This window comes from Chlorocebus sabaeus, chromosome 8 (genome assembly GCF_047675955.1).
Source record: "Chlorocebus sabaeus isolate Y175 chromosome 8, mChlSab1.0.hap1, whole genome shotgun sequence".
NCBI lineage: Eukaryota > Metazoa > Chordata > Mammalia > Primates > Cercopithecidae > Chlorocebus > Chlorocebus sabaeus.
Window position 1 is genome coordinate 23390836 of NC_132911.1, and position 19659 is coordinate 23410494.

Here is a 19659-nt window from a genome sequence, read left to right on the forward strand (position 1 = left end):
TCCATATTTCAGGGGGATGGGGATGCCATTCACTGAGCTTGGGAACACAGAGGAGGAATAGTCTCTTTAAGAAGGAAGGTTTAGAGAGAGTTCAGTTTTGAATGTATTAAGACTTTAGTGGCTGTCATACATCAGAGTCTTCCAGTTTGATATGTAGATCTGAAACTCAATAGAGTTTTTAAGGGATATACAGACTCTTGGAGTTATTAATACATCAACAGCAACTGAAATAGATGAACAGACCAGAATGTCAAAGAAGAGTATATAGAATGAGAAGATAAGAAAGGCCCCCACAGAAAGCCAATCCATTATTTAAAGAATGAGAAGGGAAGGTAAAGATTGAGGTGGAACCTTTAGAGAAAGGAAAAAGTATTGTCATGGAAAGCCTTTTCAGGAGAACAGCATGCTTACCAGTGCCAAAAGGCATTGATTAATTAATTAAGACAAAGAATGGAGAGCTTCCTCTGGACTTAGCAATGAGGAGTCTTTGACCTTGTTGGTAGCCATTTCAGTGGAGATGGATGCCAGATTCTAAAGGGTTAAAGGTTGAATTGGAGGTGAAAAAAAGAAGAAAGCAAATTCAGACATCTCTTTAGAGTAGGTTAGTTTTGAAGGGGTGAGAAGGATATGGTGGCAGCTGAAATACAGATGGTTTTGAGGGGAAGCAGAGGGGAGCAAGTGCTGATTAGGCTGTAGAGATCATGGAGGCTGAAGTAGAGAGAAGGTGCTAATAATGAATGCCTGCAGGCTAGAAGGTCTGTTATGAGTGGCATCTAGGATTCAGGTGGACTCATTAGTCTGAGATAGGAAGGGGGATTCTGTACCTTTTATGACAAGGGAAAATAACAAAGGATAGGTGTGGACGGGTATGGTGGCAGGGAATTGAGGAATTTGCCATGTGATGGTTTCTATTTTGTCTGTGCAGTAGGAGGCAAGATTTTCTCCTGGGCATTAGAAGGGAGGTGGCTGGGTGGGAGGTTTGAATGGATTGGAGAAGGTTTTAATAGTTGCTATGGAGAGTAGAAAAGGAAACTGAGCGGGGAAGGATAAGAACATTCCCAGGCAACACTGAGGGTCTTGTTGAGCTTGAAGCTGACAAATTTTAAGTGACACCAAATCTGTTCATGGCTTTATGATTTTTTTTTTCCTCTAGCTGAGAAGGCAGACTCCAGGGCTGGATATTTTCCAGTTGAGTGTGGCAAAAGATTGATGAGGCAAGCTATTTGAGGGCAACGCAGTGGTATGGTTGAAGTGATTAACCATGGTTCCACGGTTGGGCAGAGAGGAGATGCTGATAGGAGGGCAGGAGAATGTAGAAGGGTCAAGGGAATGGATCTTAAAGAATGGGTATAGTGCAAATAAGTGAATAGGAGAGCTGTAAGGAAAAGAAGCCATAGTTAGAAGGGGAGATTTTGGATTACAGAATTGCATCCATTTCAGAAAAGGATGATATTCAACTTGTGTAACTGGCATGACAGGGAGAGTGATCAGTCAGAGTGAACAGCCAGTACAGCAGCCATACTGGTGTGTACCTCCTGTTTCTAGGGTATGGCTAGGGAATGCAGGTTATCACTGTTGGAGCCAAAGAAAGATTGTAAGTTTGAGCACTGGATAAATCACTCAAATAAATATTGAATATTTCCAGACTTATGATGGGACTTGAGAATGAAAAGGAAAATCATACATCTGACATGAACATCATTGATCAATGAGAGGCAATTTCTGTCAATATCATTCCAAGATACTTTTGGGCTGGATAACAATGATACAGAGAGGAGAAAGGGGTATACCCTCAGTCAATCAGAAGCTTTATAGGACAGTAGCAAAATTATTTCTGGAACAGCATTGGGAAAAGAGGCACACGAACCCCATTTGTCAATCTTGAGACTTGGAATAATAAGCCTCCATTTGGGAGGAATGCATGGGACAACTGTTCTTGAGATACCAGGTTTCAGTTAAGACAGGACACTGGAGGGAATATTAAAGAAGAGATTGAAGATATAGTAGAATTGTTTTTAAAATCTCGGAATGCACAGATTTTGGAAGGAGGAGAGTAGTGGGAGATTGACTCAGGGAGGAATATAAAGCCGTATGGGAATGTGCACACAGGAGGGGCTAGATGATTGGGGGTGCTTACATTTTGAGTGGTGAGTTTGGATGACCAGAATATAAGGCATGAAGGGATTAGCAGTCTTCAAGGTTTCCAAATAATTAGTCCTAGCAGCCTCCCAATGCATAGGAGATGGGGAGGAAAGGAACTTAGGCTAGCGTGGCAGGAGAGAGCTATGGCCAGGAGCAACTGTGTTTCCAAGAAATCCCAGGACAAGTGAGTGGGCTGTCACTGGAATTGGTTCCAGGACTTTGACCACATGTTGGAAACAGCTAATCTCTTGTGGGACATATACTGTATCTGGTTTTCCTATAGCAGAGTACACCTGCAGTGTGATTCATTGTGCTAGAGTTGAGAACAACATTCTGTCCTCAAGTGGAAGCCACAGATCCCTTAGTCCTGAGGGGGAGCAGAGACATATTTAATTGGCAGGCAAGGATTGGAATTAGTGAGTTCTCAGCTTAGCATGCTGCAGGTCATACAGGCATAGTGTTGAGCAGCACACTGACACTTATTTAACAATCAGGCTTTAATTTATTATTTGCAAAATAGAGCGATGTGCATTGCTCTTTAGATTTTACAGTAGGGTGGTGGGGTAAGCTTAAGCAATGTCTTACCTATGTTCTCAAGTTCTTCTTTGAGGTAAAAAAAAATCAAATCAAAGGGTCATGAGGATTGCAGTTTGCAGTAGAGCTTGAGCATAGGGAAGAATAATTAGTGAGCATAGGGGTATTATAAGAATTACATGACAAAATAGCTAAGGATACAGGAAACATGATGGAGCTCGACTTGCAGGTGAATCTAGTCTCTCTGTGTTGTAGCTCTCTGGTATGGTGCTTTGCATAGGTCAGGCAAATATCTACCCATGTTTGTTGGTGAGTCTTTTGTTGCTCAGATTAGCAGGAGAATGTAGCAGCAAGTGGGCACTTTTATTAGAGCTAGTGCTGAAATGAAATGTAGTTATGTACTGTGGTTGCAAACTGGCAGACTTAAGGATATCTGAAGTGGCATCTGCAATTAATTTCTCTCCCCACCATGGCCGCATGCCCTCTATTCTCTGGCATACCCAAGTATTGCTGCTAGGGCCTCAGCATCCTACTGGGGGAGATATCATAGATTAATTGGTGGTAGTGGAAAGAATTCCTCTCCTCTCCTCTCCTCTCCTCTCCTCTCCTCTCCTCTCCTCTCCTCTCCTCTCCCCTCCTCTACTCTCCCCTCCCCTCCCCCTCCTTCTCCCTCTCCTTCTCCCTCCCTCTCCTTCTCCCTTTCCTTTCCTTTCTTCCTCCCTTTCTTCTTTCCTCCCTGCCTCCTTCCCTCCCTCCCTCCTTCCCTCCTTCCCTCCTTCCCTCCTTCCTTTCTCCATTCACAAATGCTTAGTGGATGCCAGCTTTGTGTTAAGCATCAGGAATACAAAGATGACTAAGTCCTTTTCTGCTAGCAAGAAGTCTGCAGTGCCATTTGCTACCAGGAGGTGATACGGGCTTTGGTGAATGAAAAGGAGTCTGAGAAGAAGGCTACTCATTATAAAAAAATTCATTAGAAGGAACTATTCATTAGAAGGAATTGCCTACCTGTGAAGATAATCTGAGAAAGTCATGAGGCAGAAAAGGTCATGGTGTCTTTGAGGGGATAGCAAGAAGTTAGCACCAACAGAATTTAGAGTGAATGGTAGGATGAAGCTCTTCTGTGTTGAGGGGCTTAAATTTGAAGTCAAGATGCTTTATTTTCATCTTTTAAGCAGTGGGAGCTACGAAAGCAAGGAAGTGAAATGATCATATTTGTATTTCAGCAATATCCCTGTAGTGTGGAGGTCCCTAGGACTGGGGAACTGATTCAGGTACGCCGGGTACGCCGTGATACTTGGGACGTTGCTACTTAAAGCATCCTCTGTGGAGCCACAACATCCGTATCACCTGGGAGCACGTGAGAAATGCAGACCCTTGGGCCTCATTCAGCCATTCTCACTCACTTTAACAAGATCTCCAGGTGATTTTTGCACTTGGTAAGTCTGATAAACTCTGACTTAGGAGCTATGTTGATGGCTCTTCGGCACTCACGTATTCCCCACAGGAGGGGAGGCCTGGCCTTTTCCTCTCATACCACAAACTCACAGACCATTCCATGATCTCTGTCACCTCTTTTTCGGAAAGGAGAGTAACAATTTTTTAAAAATTAAATGTATTTCAAGAGTTTGAGAAATTCTATCTTTTTGAACCATGGCTTTTCAAAATGTTTTAGAGGCACAGATTGTTAATGGGTTCAGGGAGGCATGCACAGGAGATTATTATACCCACGTTATTCTATTTTCCAAGCTTGGTGATGGGATGCAAGTGTTCATTTGCCATTTTTTTGCAGGTTGCAATAATTTATAATTCAAATTTATAAAATCTGGCTGGGCACAGTGGCTCACGCCTGTAATCCTAGCACTTGGGGAGGCCAAGGCGAGCGGATCACCTGAGGTCAGGAGTTTGAGACCAACCTGGCCAACATGGTGAAACTTCATCTCTACTAAAACTACAAAAATTAGCTGGGCCTAGTGGTGGGCACCTGTAATTCTAGCTACTCGGGAGGCTGAGGCAAGAGAATCGCTTGAACCCGGGAGGTGGAGGTTATAGTGAGCTGAGATCTCACCACTACACTCTAGCCTGGGTGACAGAGTGAGACTCTGTCTCAAACAAACAAAAAAATTATAAAATCTTAATTAAATAATAATGTTTGGTGACCTACAAAAGGAAAACGTCAGAAAAACATTCTTCATCCAAAATGGTACCTCAAAACTCACAGTGAGGGCGGGAGTGGAATCTAAATAATGGGAATAACTTTAATATAAATGGTGAGAGTTACATGTATTGAGGGCTCAAGGAATTCTATTCTGAGGATACTTGCTATATGGTAGATGCTATTTTAAGTCCTTTATATGTAACACATTGAATTCTCAGTTACTTTTGGAACTAAGGCCTATTATTTGTCCCTATTTTGTAGGGGCATTTTCATAAACGAAAAAAAGCTACAGTGTGAAGATATCAGACACTTGGCCCAAGGCCACGGAGATTGTAGAGGAACTAAGATTTAAACTCAGTTTATACAAATCCCGGGTCTTTTTTTTTTTTTTTTTTTTTTAAACACTATACTATAGTGTAGCATGCAATCTCTTTATATAAATAAATATTTATAGAAGACTATGGATGAAGGATAATAATAAAAGAAATGTGCTCTTTTTCCTTGGCCAGGTCAGAGTAAAGCAAATGCAGTACATATTTGGCCCTTAAGTGACAATTCATGTACTGTTTCTTAGTTGCTTTGGGCATAACTGAACTCGGGAAAATGCAATTTGGAGCTAGAAATGAATGATGTTGGGAAAAATTATTATTTATTTATATATATTATATATATAAATTTTATATGTATTTATATATAAATTATTATTTAATTGTGAAGATAACCTTCACAATTAAAGGTGTCTCATATAAGGTGTCTCTTGAAAAAAATTATGCCACCGAAGCTCCCCTTTTTATGTGACCAAACCCATAAGCATCCTCCAAGCCCCAGCCGTCATTCTGTTGTGTAGTCTTTGACCATTTTCTGAGATAGGGAGCTTTTGCTCTCATTGTCACAACTTGTGTGATACCAGCTGACCCTCGTTAAGCATAATCATGTATTGGGAATGTTGTAAGCAGTTCACTTGTTTTATTTCCCCATAGCAGCTCTGTGAGATGACTGTCACAATCCCCATTTTATAGAGGGAGAAATTGATGTGTTTTGAGATTAAGAAACTCATCTGACATCATGTGGTTAATGAATGACAGAGCCAGAATTCAAATCTTTTGTTTTAACTGCAGAGCTATCTGCCTCCCTTGTCACACTGATTCAGTTGTCTTTTTCCCCTTCTTCCAACTCTTTCTAAATCATTCATTTAAAGTTTTAAAGATGCTATTTTAGTGTTGGGGACGCACTGGTGACTGACACGCGCTTCTCCCCATCATGCTTTCAGTCTAGGTGAAGGATGGAGAAAAAAATCTTCCAGAAAGAGATAATAGCATAAATAAAAGACCTGGAAGGGAGAGAGCCCAGTCATTCCCAGAGCTGCCTATGTGGCGGGAGTGTAGAGGTCACTGAACAGAAAGAAAGTTGGGTCTTACAGTTGAGCAGCCTGCAGACCTTAAAGCTTCTTCCAATTTTGCAAGGAGTTTGGGATCAGTGAGAATAATGGGAGCTACTCAATGCTTTTTAAAAACTTAGAAAATGTTGATTTAAACAATATGTCAAATTTACATATTGACAATTAGTGACTTTAAAGAAAGTAGTCAGTCTTGGTTCACGTTCAGGAATTCTCATTCAATATGTTTTTCAAGAATAACAATGAAAGACATGGGGGGAAACCAATAAAACGTAACACTTTATTATTATTTTTATCTTAGAAGGAATTCACCAAAGGCTTCATATTATGCTATGGCATCTTTAATTATAAAAATAAGCAAATAAAATAACTTGCATCTGTCATTACCATGATATGTTTCATAACCTTTATATGCACATGGAGCTTAAAAATGTAATTTAACAATAAATAATGACATATACCAGATATGCTCACTGTTTATTCCAGTACTCAGCCAAAAACCTAAATATCATTTAAATTATAAATACATAATGCAAATATAATGGCACAAAAATGTCTAAAGTGCAACCAAATCACAAGAGAAGAATCATGCAAACTGGTCTAGGTCAGCCCCCGAATTACTCTGCAGCAAACACAAGACGAAGCTTTGGAAGTTTAAGGGGGAGTCGGAGGGAGTGGGGTGTGGGAAAGAGAAGCAAAAAACTAGCAACATTGTGAGAACTGCTTCTTTCTGTATGTGTAGATATATGTATTGTAGATACATATATAGATATAATTGTGGGGAGAAAAGGGGGGTACCACGGTTTGAAGAGGTCACAGCAAAAAAAAAAAAAAAAAAAAAAGAAAAAAGTAAAAAGGAAAATGAAGGAAAAAGGAAATCTACCAAACTGAAAAAAGAGAGAAATTTGCTAGGAATACTCATGAACTACTTGTCGCATTGGGGTCCTGGCTTAGTTGGGTTTGCAAAATGGACACAACACACAAACTTTAATAGCTTTTCTGGTTCAGAGAAGTCAGCCTTGCCTGGGGATGGGAAGTGTGGGAGGGAGGGGAAGAGTCTAACTTAGAATATGGTCTACCTGATTTCCAAGAGGCTAAGGCAGTGTCCATAAGTTTGGGGACCTGGGGATGGGACAGTTCTGAGTATAAAAATGCCCTTAACAATCTGATGTCAGCACGCTTAGAGGCTGTGTGGGGACAAAGGCAGCAACGTTTGTGCTGCTGCTGCTGCTGCTGGGTCTGCTGCAATTGCTCTTGGTCCTTGAGCAGCACGTTACTGGTTTTAAAGGCTTTATGGTAAAGTTGTATTGCTTTTCATTTTTCTGGAGATGTGCCCTCTCTCCTCCCACCAGGATCCCTATCACTCGATTTGGTCAAATCTTGAGTTTAGCCTAGTGAGAGTCAAGCACCAATAGTTTCTACCTAAGCGAGTTTGGAGTGGCCCCTGCAGTCCTACCCCTCCTCCCTCTCTTCCTCTCTTAACATTGACCTTTGGTGGGCAGTGACGCTCATAAGGGACTGTTGGGTTCAAGGACAGTGACCCTGAGAAACTACTGTTGTTCATAGATAGGTTAGTCATTTGACTTTGGTGGTCGCCATCTTGTAAACATCATGGCAGAAATGATCAAACCACCAGCTCGTTTTCCCTCTTTCTTTCTTTCTTTCTTTTTTTTTTTCTTTTTTTTTCTATTTTTTTTACGATCCTACAGAGATGGCCCAGCTGCCAGGACTACTTTGGCAGGCAGCGTGCTACAGGACGAAAATGTAAGAGAAGTCTATTAAGGCTGGACAGCCCAGGGTTATTTATACTCTCTCAGCCCCAAGTCCCCCGGACTAAAGACCCAAAGGCTGATTGACTCATTCCTGATTGATTTAATGGAAAGTCTCCCACCCCATCATCATTTGCCAGAGTACCAGGCACCGATGAAAGGGGACGAGTAAAGAACTGCCACTTCCTAATGTGTAGTAGGCCTTATCACACTGTAAGTGGTCCAAGCCCATAGGGATGATCTTTTTGGTTCCCGGAATTTCCAGTTGGATGTGACAGAGATCTTTCAGTATAGGTCTAAGTCAAGAGTAGCCTCTGGGTTGAGGTGGGCTGGGAGATTAACATCTTACCTGGGGTCCTTCAGATAAACCTGTTGGTTTTTCCTGTCTCATACAGGCCCATCTTAAGTTTTGATGTTGAATTAAAACTACTTCTACCCCCTTAGTTATAAAAAAGGCCACAAGGAGCATTTATGTGGATATCTGGAAGTGAGATAGTTATTCCATTCCCAGGAAAAGAAAAATAAAGCTAAGTTACAAAACTAAATCTATATGCAATAAAGTTATTATATACTGCTTTGTTTAAGCAGAGTCCTCTGGAATTTATGTACAGTACATTAGTTTTCAGCTATTTATATTCCACAGTTAGACCTTAAGATTCTCTGGTTTTAAGACAATTGTTAAAGGTACTTTTAAAGCTCTGAGCAGTTACAGTACATAAAGATGTTAGCTTTTTGTTTTTCATTAGATGCAAGAAGATGCAGGCTCAAAGTCTGGTTGGACAGCCAGGCTCAAGCAATTTGGTAAATGTGTCGGAAAGAAAATTAGACATTGGAGGATCAAGACCATAAGACACTAGCTCATTAGAGATCAAGAATTCAAATGTGACATTCATATTCGTCCATGGCCAGCACAGATTCATAACACGAATTCCATTTAACATCTTTATGAGCATTTAAGACATGCATTTAAATAAAGTTTTCTTATCAGCTAACTCTACTGGGGCAACCGTTCTAAAGGGATCCACATCTTCAAATTACAATGGCTGGAGAGTTACATGAATGTTTTGTATTTGGGGGTGGTCTGAGAGGAGCAGGGGAAAAAACATGGCAGAGGAAGTTGGTAAAAGAGGGTACTTTCTCCTGAGGAGAGGCAGAATGATCACATGGATTTTGTTGGTGGGAACGCTGCCATTGTAGAATGTTGGGATATTGATTACAGAAGCCTAGTTTCATGCAATTTTCTTTAAGGGGGATAGAAAATAGGAACTACTTTAAAAAAATCAAACCAGGCACAGTACACTCAAAATTGGTGTGTCAACACCCCTAAAATGATACTAGCTTGGCGAGGTTGTGAATAACCTCTCCCTGGTTATGCACTCTCATGGGATGTGCGTTTGATGTGGGAGGGAGAGTCCTCCTCACCTCGGAGGTTCCTGAGGAGGACTTTCAGCTTCTGCGGCTCATTGGTGCGTCTCCTGTTGAAGTCAGCTCGTGGGTGTGTTTGGACACAGTGGTCTGTCTGCAGGATGTGGAAGAGGCTGGCCATGTTAGGTCCAATTTTCTCCATCAGGCTGTCTCTGATTGTGCTGACTGTGTCTTCATCACATTCCAGCAGGCTTCGGACAAGTCTGTTATAGTATCTGCATCAAGAAAGAGAGTGCATGTGGTAGTCATCCAGTGAGAGCCAGGCAGGACCCAGGCTTTCACCCAGGCTCTAGCCAACACGAGTCCCTAATGGCCTGACCATGCAAACATCAACAGTTCATCAGTTGCAGGTGGCTTTTGCTCTCTAACCCTTGTGCCTTGTCTCCCTAGTTTCAATGCATCTACTCCTAGGGTTTACCACACAATGCAAGACAGGTCTTCATGTTTAGAGTTCAGGAGATTTAGATCACACTTTGAAGAGCAGGCTGACTGTGGTGATTGACAGTTTTAGAAACAGAATTACAGAGCTAGCTGGGACCACAGAGACCATTTGGTGACTAGTTCAACTCTCATTTTGTAGAGAAGAAACTAAGGTGGATGAGCTGAAGCAACTTAGAATGAGGTGAGTCCACCGCTCAACACTGAGATTAATAACAATTGTACATGCATATGTAATTATTTTGATGCTTTTTTGTAATTTTCCTTTTTTTTTTTTTTTTTTTTTTGGTGGTGCGTGGGCACAGGGGTGTGTGTGTGTGTGTGCGCGCATGTGCAGATGTGTGCATCTTCTGATGAAACTTCATCTGAGGCCCCCTCTTCTGTGTGCCATGCATTTTTCTACATAATCTAATTCCCATATCACATACTTGACCAACTCTGATAAAAGATATTGACTGACTCCATCTTCAGCGCTCCGTCAAAGGTATATTGTAGTCAGAAGGCCAAATCCTAGGCAAGAAGGCTATTTAAATGGAAATATTGGTGGTTTTTAAGGGTTCATGCTACTATAATTCATGAATCCTTCTCCTACTGTACCAGGGTTTGCTAACCTCTTCCCTTTTTGGATATTTATAGATCTTTGTTCACCATCACACAGGCCAGCATTTGATGGTTTTGTGATGGCTTTCTTTCCCTGACTAGACTGTAAGCTTACTGAAGGCAGGATTTGTGTCCTTCTTTGTATTCCTCATGGCCCAGTGCCATTGTGCTACATTGCCTGCTCACTGCACATTTGTTGATTTATTTTGCAGCCACTAAGGAAATGGAGTTTTAAGAATATAATTCTCTTCAATAAGTAGTGATTCCTAGAAGAAAACTTAACTGTAGTTTTGGTAAATTTTACCAAAACTCCTTATGTTTGGTATCAGTTACCTTCATATTTGGAGCAAATTCTTTAAACACCCCCCAGCAATGTAGCTAAGCTGTGTGGCTCGGAAAGGATTAAACTGTCTAATATTTAGGGCATATCAATGACTTGTCCTGTTATTTGGGAAGACAGTTCAGGTATTTCCAATTTAGATTGGGATGCCTGTGGTCCATTTTGCGGTGGTAGTTGAGTTGTCAAAGCCCATTAGCTCTGTGTTCGCTAATAAGAGACTCTGGGTGACAGTGACCTGCAGTATTTATAAGGAGAGAACCTTTCCTCAGAGGAGCCCAAGGATCTCTGGGGCCACTGGATCTTCCGTGAAAAGAAACCTGTTTATTTTTAACTCACTGTACAGTGCACAGGATCAAACATCTTTCCAGAATAACTAAACCCCCCAGAGAGGTTCTTTCAAAGATGTATGGTAAATAGCATGGAACGTGGCTAATGAGGTGATATGGTCACCCTTCTGTGGCCCAGCAGAAGGAAGCTGGGGACTGAGAGGCAAGTGCAGTGTCTTGGTTGCTGACACAGGCCTGGCAAAACCCTTCCCTCCAGGGAGAATTATATCCAGAGATGGTTAAAATCGGGACTCTTTGGCACAGAGGAACATTTTCCAGCTCTTTGGAATTATAAAGCACATGAGTCAAAAGAGATCTCCTTTGGATGGGGAAATGGGGAGAAAACCAGTTTTGGATAAACATAGAGTAAACAACTTTGCACCAGCAGCTTCTGACATCTACACACCCACATAGGTCTCCAGGCATCTCCTAGCTCTTGGGCTCTGCTAGGACCTGAGTCCTTGGATGGCCGTGTCTATTTCAGAGGGTGATTAGATCCTGGTAGCTGGTTTCTGATCTCCCATCCCTCCAATAAGGACTTTATAACTTAGAAGTTAACCCTTCCATTTCTAGAAAGAGTGGTTCATGCCAGATGAGTCCCCAAATGGGCTGGAAAATACAATCTTTCCCTAGAAAGGGATAAAAAGAAATGCAAGTTCTTTCTTAGAAGGACTTGAAAGCTTTTGTCTAGACAAAGAAGTCTAGTACCCTTAAGGGAATTAAACTTCTGTAGCCAGCTTTGCAGCTTCAGAGCCATACGTTTCCTTCAGGCCCCACTTTGTCAGAGTACCTGCTCTTTTTTGGAGGGGTTCTACCTTTCTACCTTTACTGTCACTTTGTCTGCTGGCTCAGATATGATAACTGACTTTGGTGTTTCTTGACAATGACCCTTGCCAACCTGAGGGCTCTTCGTGAGAACCACCCACCCCCACTGGAATCTACCCTATTTCCCTCATGGAGCTTTTGTTAACTCAACAAGGGCAGGCTGAGAAAGCTCTTTAGAATATAAAAAAAAGTCCATGTCTCCATTAGTAGTTCTTCAAAGGCTGGAAAATTTGTCAGGATTCTTTGATGTCACCAGTTTCTCAGTATGAGCAATAGGTTAACCCAGTGCCTGTCCAGTAAGGGCTGGAATAGCCATTTACCTCTGGGATCATGCTTGCCAATGACATAGCTCTTTCCTGTGTTACTAAGTGTGATAGATTATTTAAGAGGTTGTGTCTTCAGCAAAAGTTGGCTTAGCAATCATCACCTATTTAGTGAGCACCTTCTTGTACTACAGTCTTATAGTTCCTACAGTTATTGGTAGGATGTGTCCATCCTTTTGAGAGAGAAAGTACACAAATTTAATTGTGGACTACCATAGTTCACATATATTCAATTGTGCTTAGTATTTTATTTTTGGGTTGTGGCTATTTCCTGCAGATTTTGCTGGCTGCCATTTTTGAAGTAGAAATCAAATAGCTTGGCTCAAGGCCACGTGAGTTCTAAGCCCAACTTAGTTATTCACAAGCTGTGTGACCTTCAGCAGGTCACTCTACTCTCTGAGCCTTTCTTCTTTAATCAGTAAAACGAGGCAGTTAGTCTAGTTAACCTCTGCAGTCATCTCCAACCATGACATTCTCTGTTTCTAGGGATTCAATACACATTTTTCTTTTCAATTTTGTAAAAAATAGAGCAGCTCTGCTTATATCCCCTCTTTTGCAGTGGTAGTTAGGACTACTTAAGAAGATTCCTTTCTTGGTTGGGCATGGTGGTTCACGCCTATAGTCCCAGCACTTTGGGAGGCCAAGGTGGGTGGAACACCTGAGGTCAGGAGTTCAAGACCAGCCTGGCCAACATGATGAAATCCTGTCTCTACTGAAAATACAAAAATTAGCTGGGCGTGGTGGTAGGCGCCTGTAATCCCAGCTACTTGGGAGGCTGAGGCAGGAGAATTGCTTGAACCCAGGAGGTGGAGGTTGCAGTGAGCTGAGATCTCACCACTGTACTCCAGCCTGGGCAACAGAGTGAGACCCTGTCTCAAAAAAAGAAGAAGATTCTTTATCTTTATGGAGGATGGAGGAGATGTGTTGGAAAGACTTGGTGGGCTAAGTGTTCTGATTGCCCAGCCCAAAAGTACCTTTTTAATTATGTGTCTTTTTTCTCACTTTGAAAATTCCATCCCTGACCTTTTTTTCTTGGTAAAGAATAAGATCAGATATTCTCCATAGCTACTGTTTCAGCCATGCTTACCCAAATACACACATACTGCCTAGGAACATTCTGTGTGAGGGTTTATAAATAGTCCTTTGTTTCCCTTGATCAATATTATTCTTCTGTTTCCTGTTCCCTATCCATGCCCTAGAGAGTTGGAAGCTTTGTCAGTTTTCCCACTCTGGATCTGGGTTGGTCTAAGTGGTTCCCAAGCCTCACACCACCCTGCTGGCCTGATCAATTTTGCCTGCTTCCCATGGGGTTGAAGGCATAGTTTGCAAATTCAGGCAGGTGGAAACTCCAGCTACCTTTTTAACTTCTAGGTGCATTTCTGTCATGGAAAATCCCCTTGTTCTGGCTCCTGGTCCAGTCACAGGCTTTTGGATTCTCCCAGCCCCAAATCTCATGCTAGATAAGTCACAGGAAGGTGGAATGAACCTGTAACTACTTCCTCTTGCAATTCTGTGCCAGCTGGCACTGACTTAGCGTGTGTCTATGGTGGGATAGAGGCTGGGAAAGCAGGATGTCTCAGGAAGGTGAGCAGCTTCAATGGAGAAAAGCAAGTCCAGCATGGAACCACACATTTCTACAATCCTGAGCAGGAATAATATAGCCTGTTAAAGTGAAATTTTTGGAGAAAGGTTGCATGGAAGATTCTGCTTTTCAAGGGCTGGCCATATTTTTTTTTTCTCCAATTGACCTTTCCTAATGAGTCCCTAAGATGAAAGAGGGAGATAAGAAGACTTTCTTTGTGACCATTTTCTAAAGGTGTTGAAAATAAGGCACTGATTAGAAGAAATAATGGCCTGGTTAAAAATTTACTAGTCTCTTCTTAGATAAGTTGGGACCTCTAGTCTAGTAGCTATATAGTTCTGCCTAAAGACCTCTCTGCCTTTCTAATGGAAGACACTACTTCAGATGAAATAGGGAGATTAGTATTGCCTCACAATTGGAAATATGCTGTGTTATAGATCATGATTTGTCACAGAATCCTTCAGGATCTAAATTGCAATAGTGGCTTTACTAATGCACCCCTCCCCCCACCTCTAACTACCACACAAACACATACTTTGTCCTTAGCCCCTGTCTGGCTAAGAATTCTTCATTTCTTTTCCTAATGGTGATAGAAGTCTCCAATAATTAATCAGGTCTCCCCTCCCCATGACCTGCCCCTATTTCCTCTGTGCAATAAGAATCTTCCTAGGGGAAATTTAAAACCAAGAGTTATATAGAGACAGCCCACTTGAGAGAAATGGTTTTAGTTTTTTGTTCTGAGAAAACCATTTAGAAGCCCATGATAAAGTCACTTCCAAGGACTAGAGAAGTGATTCTTACAAATTGACTTGTGGTTCTGAAGGGCACTCACCTGTAGTTAAGGGTGAATAAGAAATTTTACAAAGTGTTTGTGTTAGGCACCTTAGCCTTTCCCTAAGGAGGAATTACTTCTTTGTTGCATGTATGTACATGACTAAATCACTTGTAAGCTCCAGAGGGACTTGGCTGTTGCCACTATCTTAAGAAAGGTGGTGGCACCTGGCTAGGAAATTAATCACATAAGCTTGTGAGAACTCTCAGATGATCAGAGTAACATGCAAAGGACTGATCATTGTGGATATGTGCAGATTTGAGTGGAGAGTCAAAGAATCATAGAAATTCAAGACTGGGAGTCAAGTTTTTAGGCTGAAGGATATCACAGGGGGCTAAACTTGACCGGCCTGCACTGCCCCTGCCATACCTCCACGCCAACCCCATCAGCATCTCTCAGTTCTTGCTGGGAACCTTTCCAGGCCACGCACATGAACTGAGGATGCCAGCTGTCTCATGTAATAGGAATTCACTCCTGGCTGGTAAAGACACTGAAAAGTACAATGCCCAGATGTTACTGTACTAGCTCAGTGGCCTTGGGTGGTGTTTGAATACTAAGATGAGAATGGGATCTGGACAGGCATAGAACACACTCATTCTAGGAAGTGTTGGACTAGAGGAATGGGATAACATAAGGCCTGAAAGGAAACCTGAAAATGGTCCAGTCCAGCCATTTCACTTTTTACAAAGGAAATCTGAGCCCCAGGGAAGTGAGATGGCTTGCTCTGGGCTACCCAGTGAAATCTCTGACTGTGTTTGGGACTAATTTGAAATAGATGGAGATTTAAAATCTGCATTATAACATTTAACCAGAGGGCTTTTTTTTTTTTTTTTTTTTTTTTTTGTCATGGCCAATTGTGCTGTTGCACGGTCATGGTTTCAGCCAAATCTGATGTCTTAAAAGCTTGTTTCCAGAAACTTCACCATTCCCTTCAGGCTTATGGCAAAAAAATGGTCAATGAAAACACCCAGGGATGCTGCAGATGAGGCTGGCTTTCTATGAGCTGCATGAAAAGACTTTTCCTATAACAGTAGGGAAAAAAAAGCCCAAGCTGCTTAAACTGTCACAACCAATCACAAACATATTTTTTTTCCTGCAAAAGCTGGGAAGACTGCAAGCTAAAATAAGAGCATGACTGTGGCAATTTAACCCTCCCTTCCAGTCTGGCTCTGCCAGCCAGCCACCTGCTCCCAGTCCCCTGACTGTGAAAAAGTGAACTCAGTTTGTACCTGTTGGAGAAGTGATTGGGCAGCTGGACGACCTCAGTGATGGCTTCGGGGTTCCGCTTGGCGATGCTGCACACGTTCAGCTTGCTGTAGCACTCTTCCTGCACCTCAGCAATCATCCTTTGGAACGTGGAGCACCTCCGAATGGCGAGGAAGACCTTGGAGGTGACCCCGTTGGCGATGCACTTTAAGCTCTCTTTGACGAATGCTTTTCCCTGCCATGGAGGAAGGACAAGAGGGAAGTCTTTAGGTTGACCTGAAAAGAGGATGGGCACACGTGGAGGAATTTAAGGGGGCTCATCTGGGCAACATATCATGGCCATCTGCATATGCTTGCAATGAGAAGATTGCATGTCCTGGCTAAGGATTAAAAAAAAAAAAGCCCCCTCCCCACCTCCCTGGCTTCCCTTGAGAATTGAGCTCTACCGAAATGAAATTAGAGAAAAAAAGATGAACCGTGATCAACCATCCTGCAGCTTAAAAATAGTCATAATCTGACTTTCTATTCTTGAGATTGAGACTTTGAGAATTCAGATCAAAAGCTAGTGTGTTGGTCATACAGAGAGAACTTCCTTGCTCTATGCATGTTTCTATGTCCTCTCACAGAGAAAAATCTTTTTGTCTTATCACCCCTGGCCTTATAAGACGGCCTCTACTAGCTCCTTAGAATCATGCATTAGAGTGAGTAGGGCGTGTCTTATACAGAACCTATTTCCTGGCCAGATGAGTGCCTCTGTGTATGTGTGGTGTGTGCACACTCGTGCATACACATGCTGAGATGGGAATTTAGAGTGGGGAAGCTGAGAAGTAGGGCTGGTTCCCTACAAGACTGGTTCCTAATAACAATGGTCTAACACACTGTTAAAGACAAGCAGCCAGTGGGAGCAGTGGTCAAGGTCTTATTACCTGAGTGTCAAATTTAGCAGCGCTGTACAAGAAGGATTTACAGATGTCATACATCCCATCTGTGTCACAGGTGGAGTTTTCCAGGCATGCAAAAGCCCCGCAGCCAACCTGTAGAGCACTGTTGAGGCAGCGAACCACTTCAGCTGAAAAAGACAAATTCATCCATTCTGGGTCAAACAGTGAGGATGGCTGGGTGGGATCAAGTGGGTGCAGAGGTGAATTTCAAGGACATGGGGTCAGAAGAACTTATCCTAGGAATCTGTCATGAAAGGCAATGGATAGACCCATTTGAATGAGAAAGAGAGGATAGACAGGCTCCTTTTGCTTATGAGAGCTGGAGCACATGATGGACAGGGAGGGAGTTCTCTGTTTCAGACACAGGCTCCCTGTTTCACCATTACCTACAATTTTGGTGTCTGGAGAAGTGAGGCTCAAGTCTTGAAATGCACCATGCCTTTAAGCCATTCCATAGAATCAAAGGTCATTGCTTAGCACTTGAAAGCATGGAAATGCAGGAGACAGTGGCTGGTGGTCAGGTTTAAGAGGTAAAAGGGCCAGGGAATCCATCTAGCTTTGGAAAAATGCACTCCTGAGTAAAAAGCATGGGATTTTAGTCTAAATGGAAGAGAAGACTGTGCCAGGAGTCCACTTGGAGACCCTTCTGATTTCAGGCTTTTAACTTACGGTCATATGGGCAAAAAGAAATCTGATCCGTTCATGTTTCGCCCCAACCCTCCACTAGGACAGTGCTTAGAGGTATGTTTAATCTCTTTCATATTAAAAGCCTTAAAAAAAGAAAAAGAAAAGGAAAAAGAAACACAGGTGTGGAATAACCAGGCCAAGGCATCCCTTGTGCAAGACTGGAAGAAAACCGCAAAAAACTTGCATGAGGCTTTCTCCATTCTGGATAAGATCTCCCATAAAAGTAATTTTTCTCCCACAGAAGGGGGGTGTTCTGGCAGGCAGCTCGGCAAGGGATGATCTGCAGCCTTCATACCACAGGACTCTCCTCTGAGATCAAAAGCACGGTTCAGTTAGTCTTCCCCACCCCCTCCCACCACCCGCAGCCTCTAGGATGTTACAAGTCATTTCCCTAATTATATATTTCCACGGGTTTAAATTATAACTTTGCTTTAAGCAGTTTTAATATGCATTAGGGCTGCTATTGTTTTAGGCAAGCTCGAATTGTGAATCACTGCATCTCTATAGCAACTAAGTACAAAAGGAAGTGAAGCAAAAGCCCTCCTCTCGGCAGGGACCTGTGCTCTTCCAAGGGGATCATCATCTGCAGCATTTTGACACCTGCGATCCGATCTTTGCTGACAGTTGGAGGACAGAGGGCAGTATTGGAAGGGGAACAAGTGGAGCCAGGGAAGTCAAGAGGCAGAGGTGTCAATGCGGGCTTCCTAATGATTCTTTTCCTTCGGAAGCCAACATAATGCACAATTAGCTGCTCCAAGAGTCAAGACGAAAGTGAGACCTTACCCTTGGAGAAACAGCTGCTACGTTTCACAATTTTTTTTTTTTTCCAGGGGCTCTCTGGCTACGGGCTGCAGGGACGATTGAATGGAGCCCTAGAGAGCCAGGAGGGAGACAGGCAGCAGGGTTGGGGGTGGGATGTATAGGGTTTTCTCTGAATCCGCCCTGGATTTGTCAGACTTGAGGGCTATGGTTCTGAAAATCAGTCTGAAGAGGGAGCTTTTCTGTGTATTCTCTTAAGAGGTGGAGAAGTCAAGAAGTGAAGAGGTAGGGTCTTAAGAGGAAAGGAAGAGGGACAGCATCAAACAAGCCAGGTCTTACCTTAGAACAGCTTCTGGAAAGTATAGAGAGCGCTTTGAAGCATGCCAACATTCAAGCCTTTCCTCCCCTCTCACCCCTCCCCCTCCAAGAGGGTACGTGCCAGATTTCAGGCAATCAGGCTAGGCTTATGCAATGAAATACCCTCAGCAGAGCGTCCAGCTTCTTCGTTTAGTTGCATGCAATTTATTAAACAAAGGAGCTCCACTGCCTAAGGCTATTGGATTACACTGGCAGTTTATTGCCATCAGGCATGAAGCACATTTATTATCAAGATCAGCCTTCACAGACACAGTTGCAAAAGGGAGAGGCAAATGAGGACAGCTCTTTGGGGGAGAAACTGCTCTTGGGTTTGCTGCTTACCTGAGTTTTGAGCCGCCACTCGGGATTTCCTGGGGCTCACAGAGTCATTCTGCTCCGCCTCATGGGTTGCAGAAGCACTGATCACCAGCACCAGAAGCACTGCTGAGTTTTGGAGCATTCTCTGAGAAGTTTCCGCTAAGTTGTTGGGTTTTTTTTTTCCTGCCCCCCTTTCCTCTTTCCCTCTCCCGGCTTGAGTGAAGATGTGGATCTGGATACACTGAAAGCTTAGGTGAGGATTTGATGAGGATTTTTTTTTGTTGTTGTTGCTGCTGATGCTGCTCCTGCTGCTGCTGCCGCCGGTGCCTCCGCTGCTGCTGCCGCCGCTGCTGCTGCTGCTGCCGCTGCTGCTGCTGCAGTCGCTGCTTCTTGCACCTCTGGCTTTTGCAAACTGGGGGCCCAAGAGCTGCACCCAGGGATTTTATAGCCGTTCTTATCGGTCCTCAGGATCAAGGACCAATCAGGTCCCTCAACCGGTCTGGCGAGCCAATAAGAGGGCATGCAATTCAGCTGGAGCTTTTTGACTTCTTAGAAATATTTTCCAGCAAATTAAAAGTACCTGCTGCCAATGTTTTATATGTGTGTGTGACTGTGTGTGCAGAAATGTGTGAAAAAGCTATTTTCATGGAAGTAAGGGATATCTCTGTATTGATTGAACTAAAGAAAAATCCTATAGAAATCTC

At 42.8% G+C, this 19659-nt stretch overlaps 1 protein-coding gene across 1 annotated transcript; it reads right to left on the reverse strand.

The window, feature by feature from the left end:
* Positions 1–6479: 6479 nt before the first annotated feature.
* On the reverse strand, positions 6480–19369 carry STC1 (stanniocalcin 1). The gene is made up of 4 exons (XM_007961946.3): positions 18980–19369; positions 16820–16962; positions 15917–16128; positions 6480–9636 (listed from the first exon to the last, which is right to left on the reverse strand). Exons 1-4 carry the CDS (start codon positions 19095–19097, stop codon positions 9366–9368), a joined length of 744 nt encoding a protein of 247 aa, XP_007960137.1. The 5' UTR covers positions 19098–19369; the 3' UTR covers positions 6480–9365.
* Positions 19370–19659: the final 290 nt, after the last annotated feature.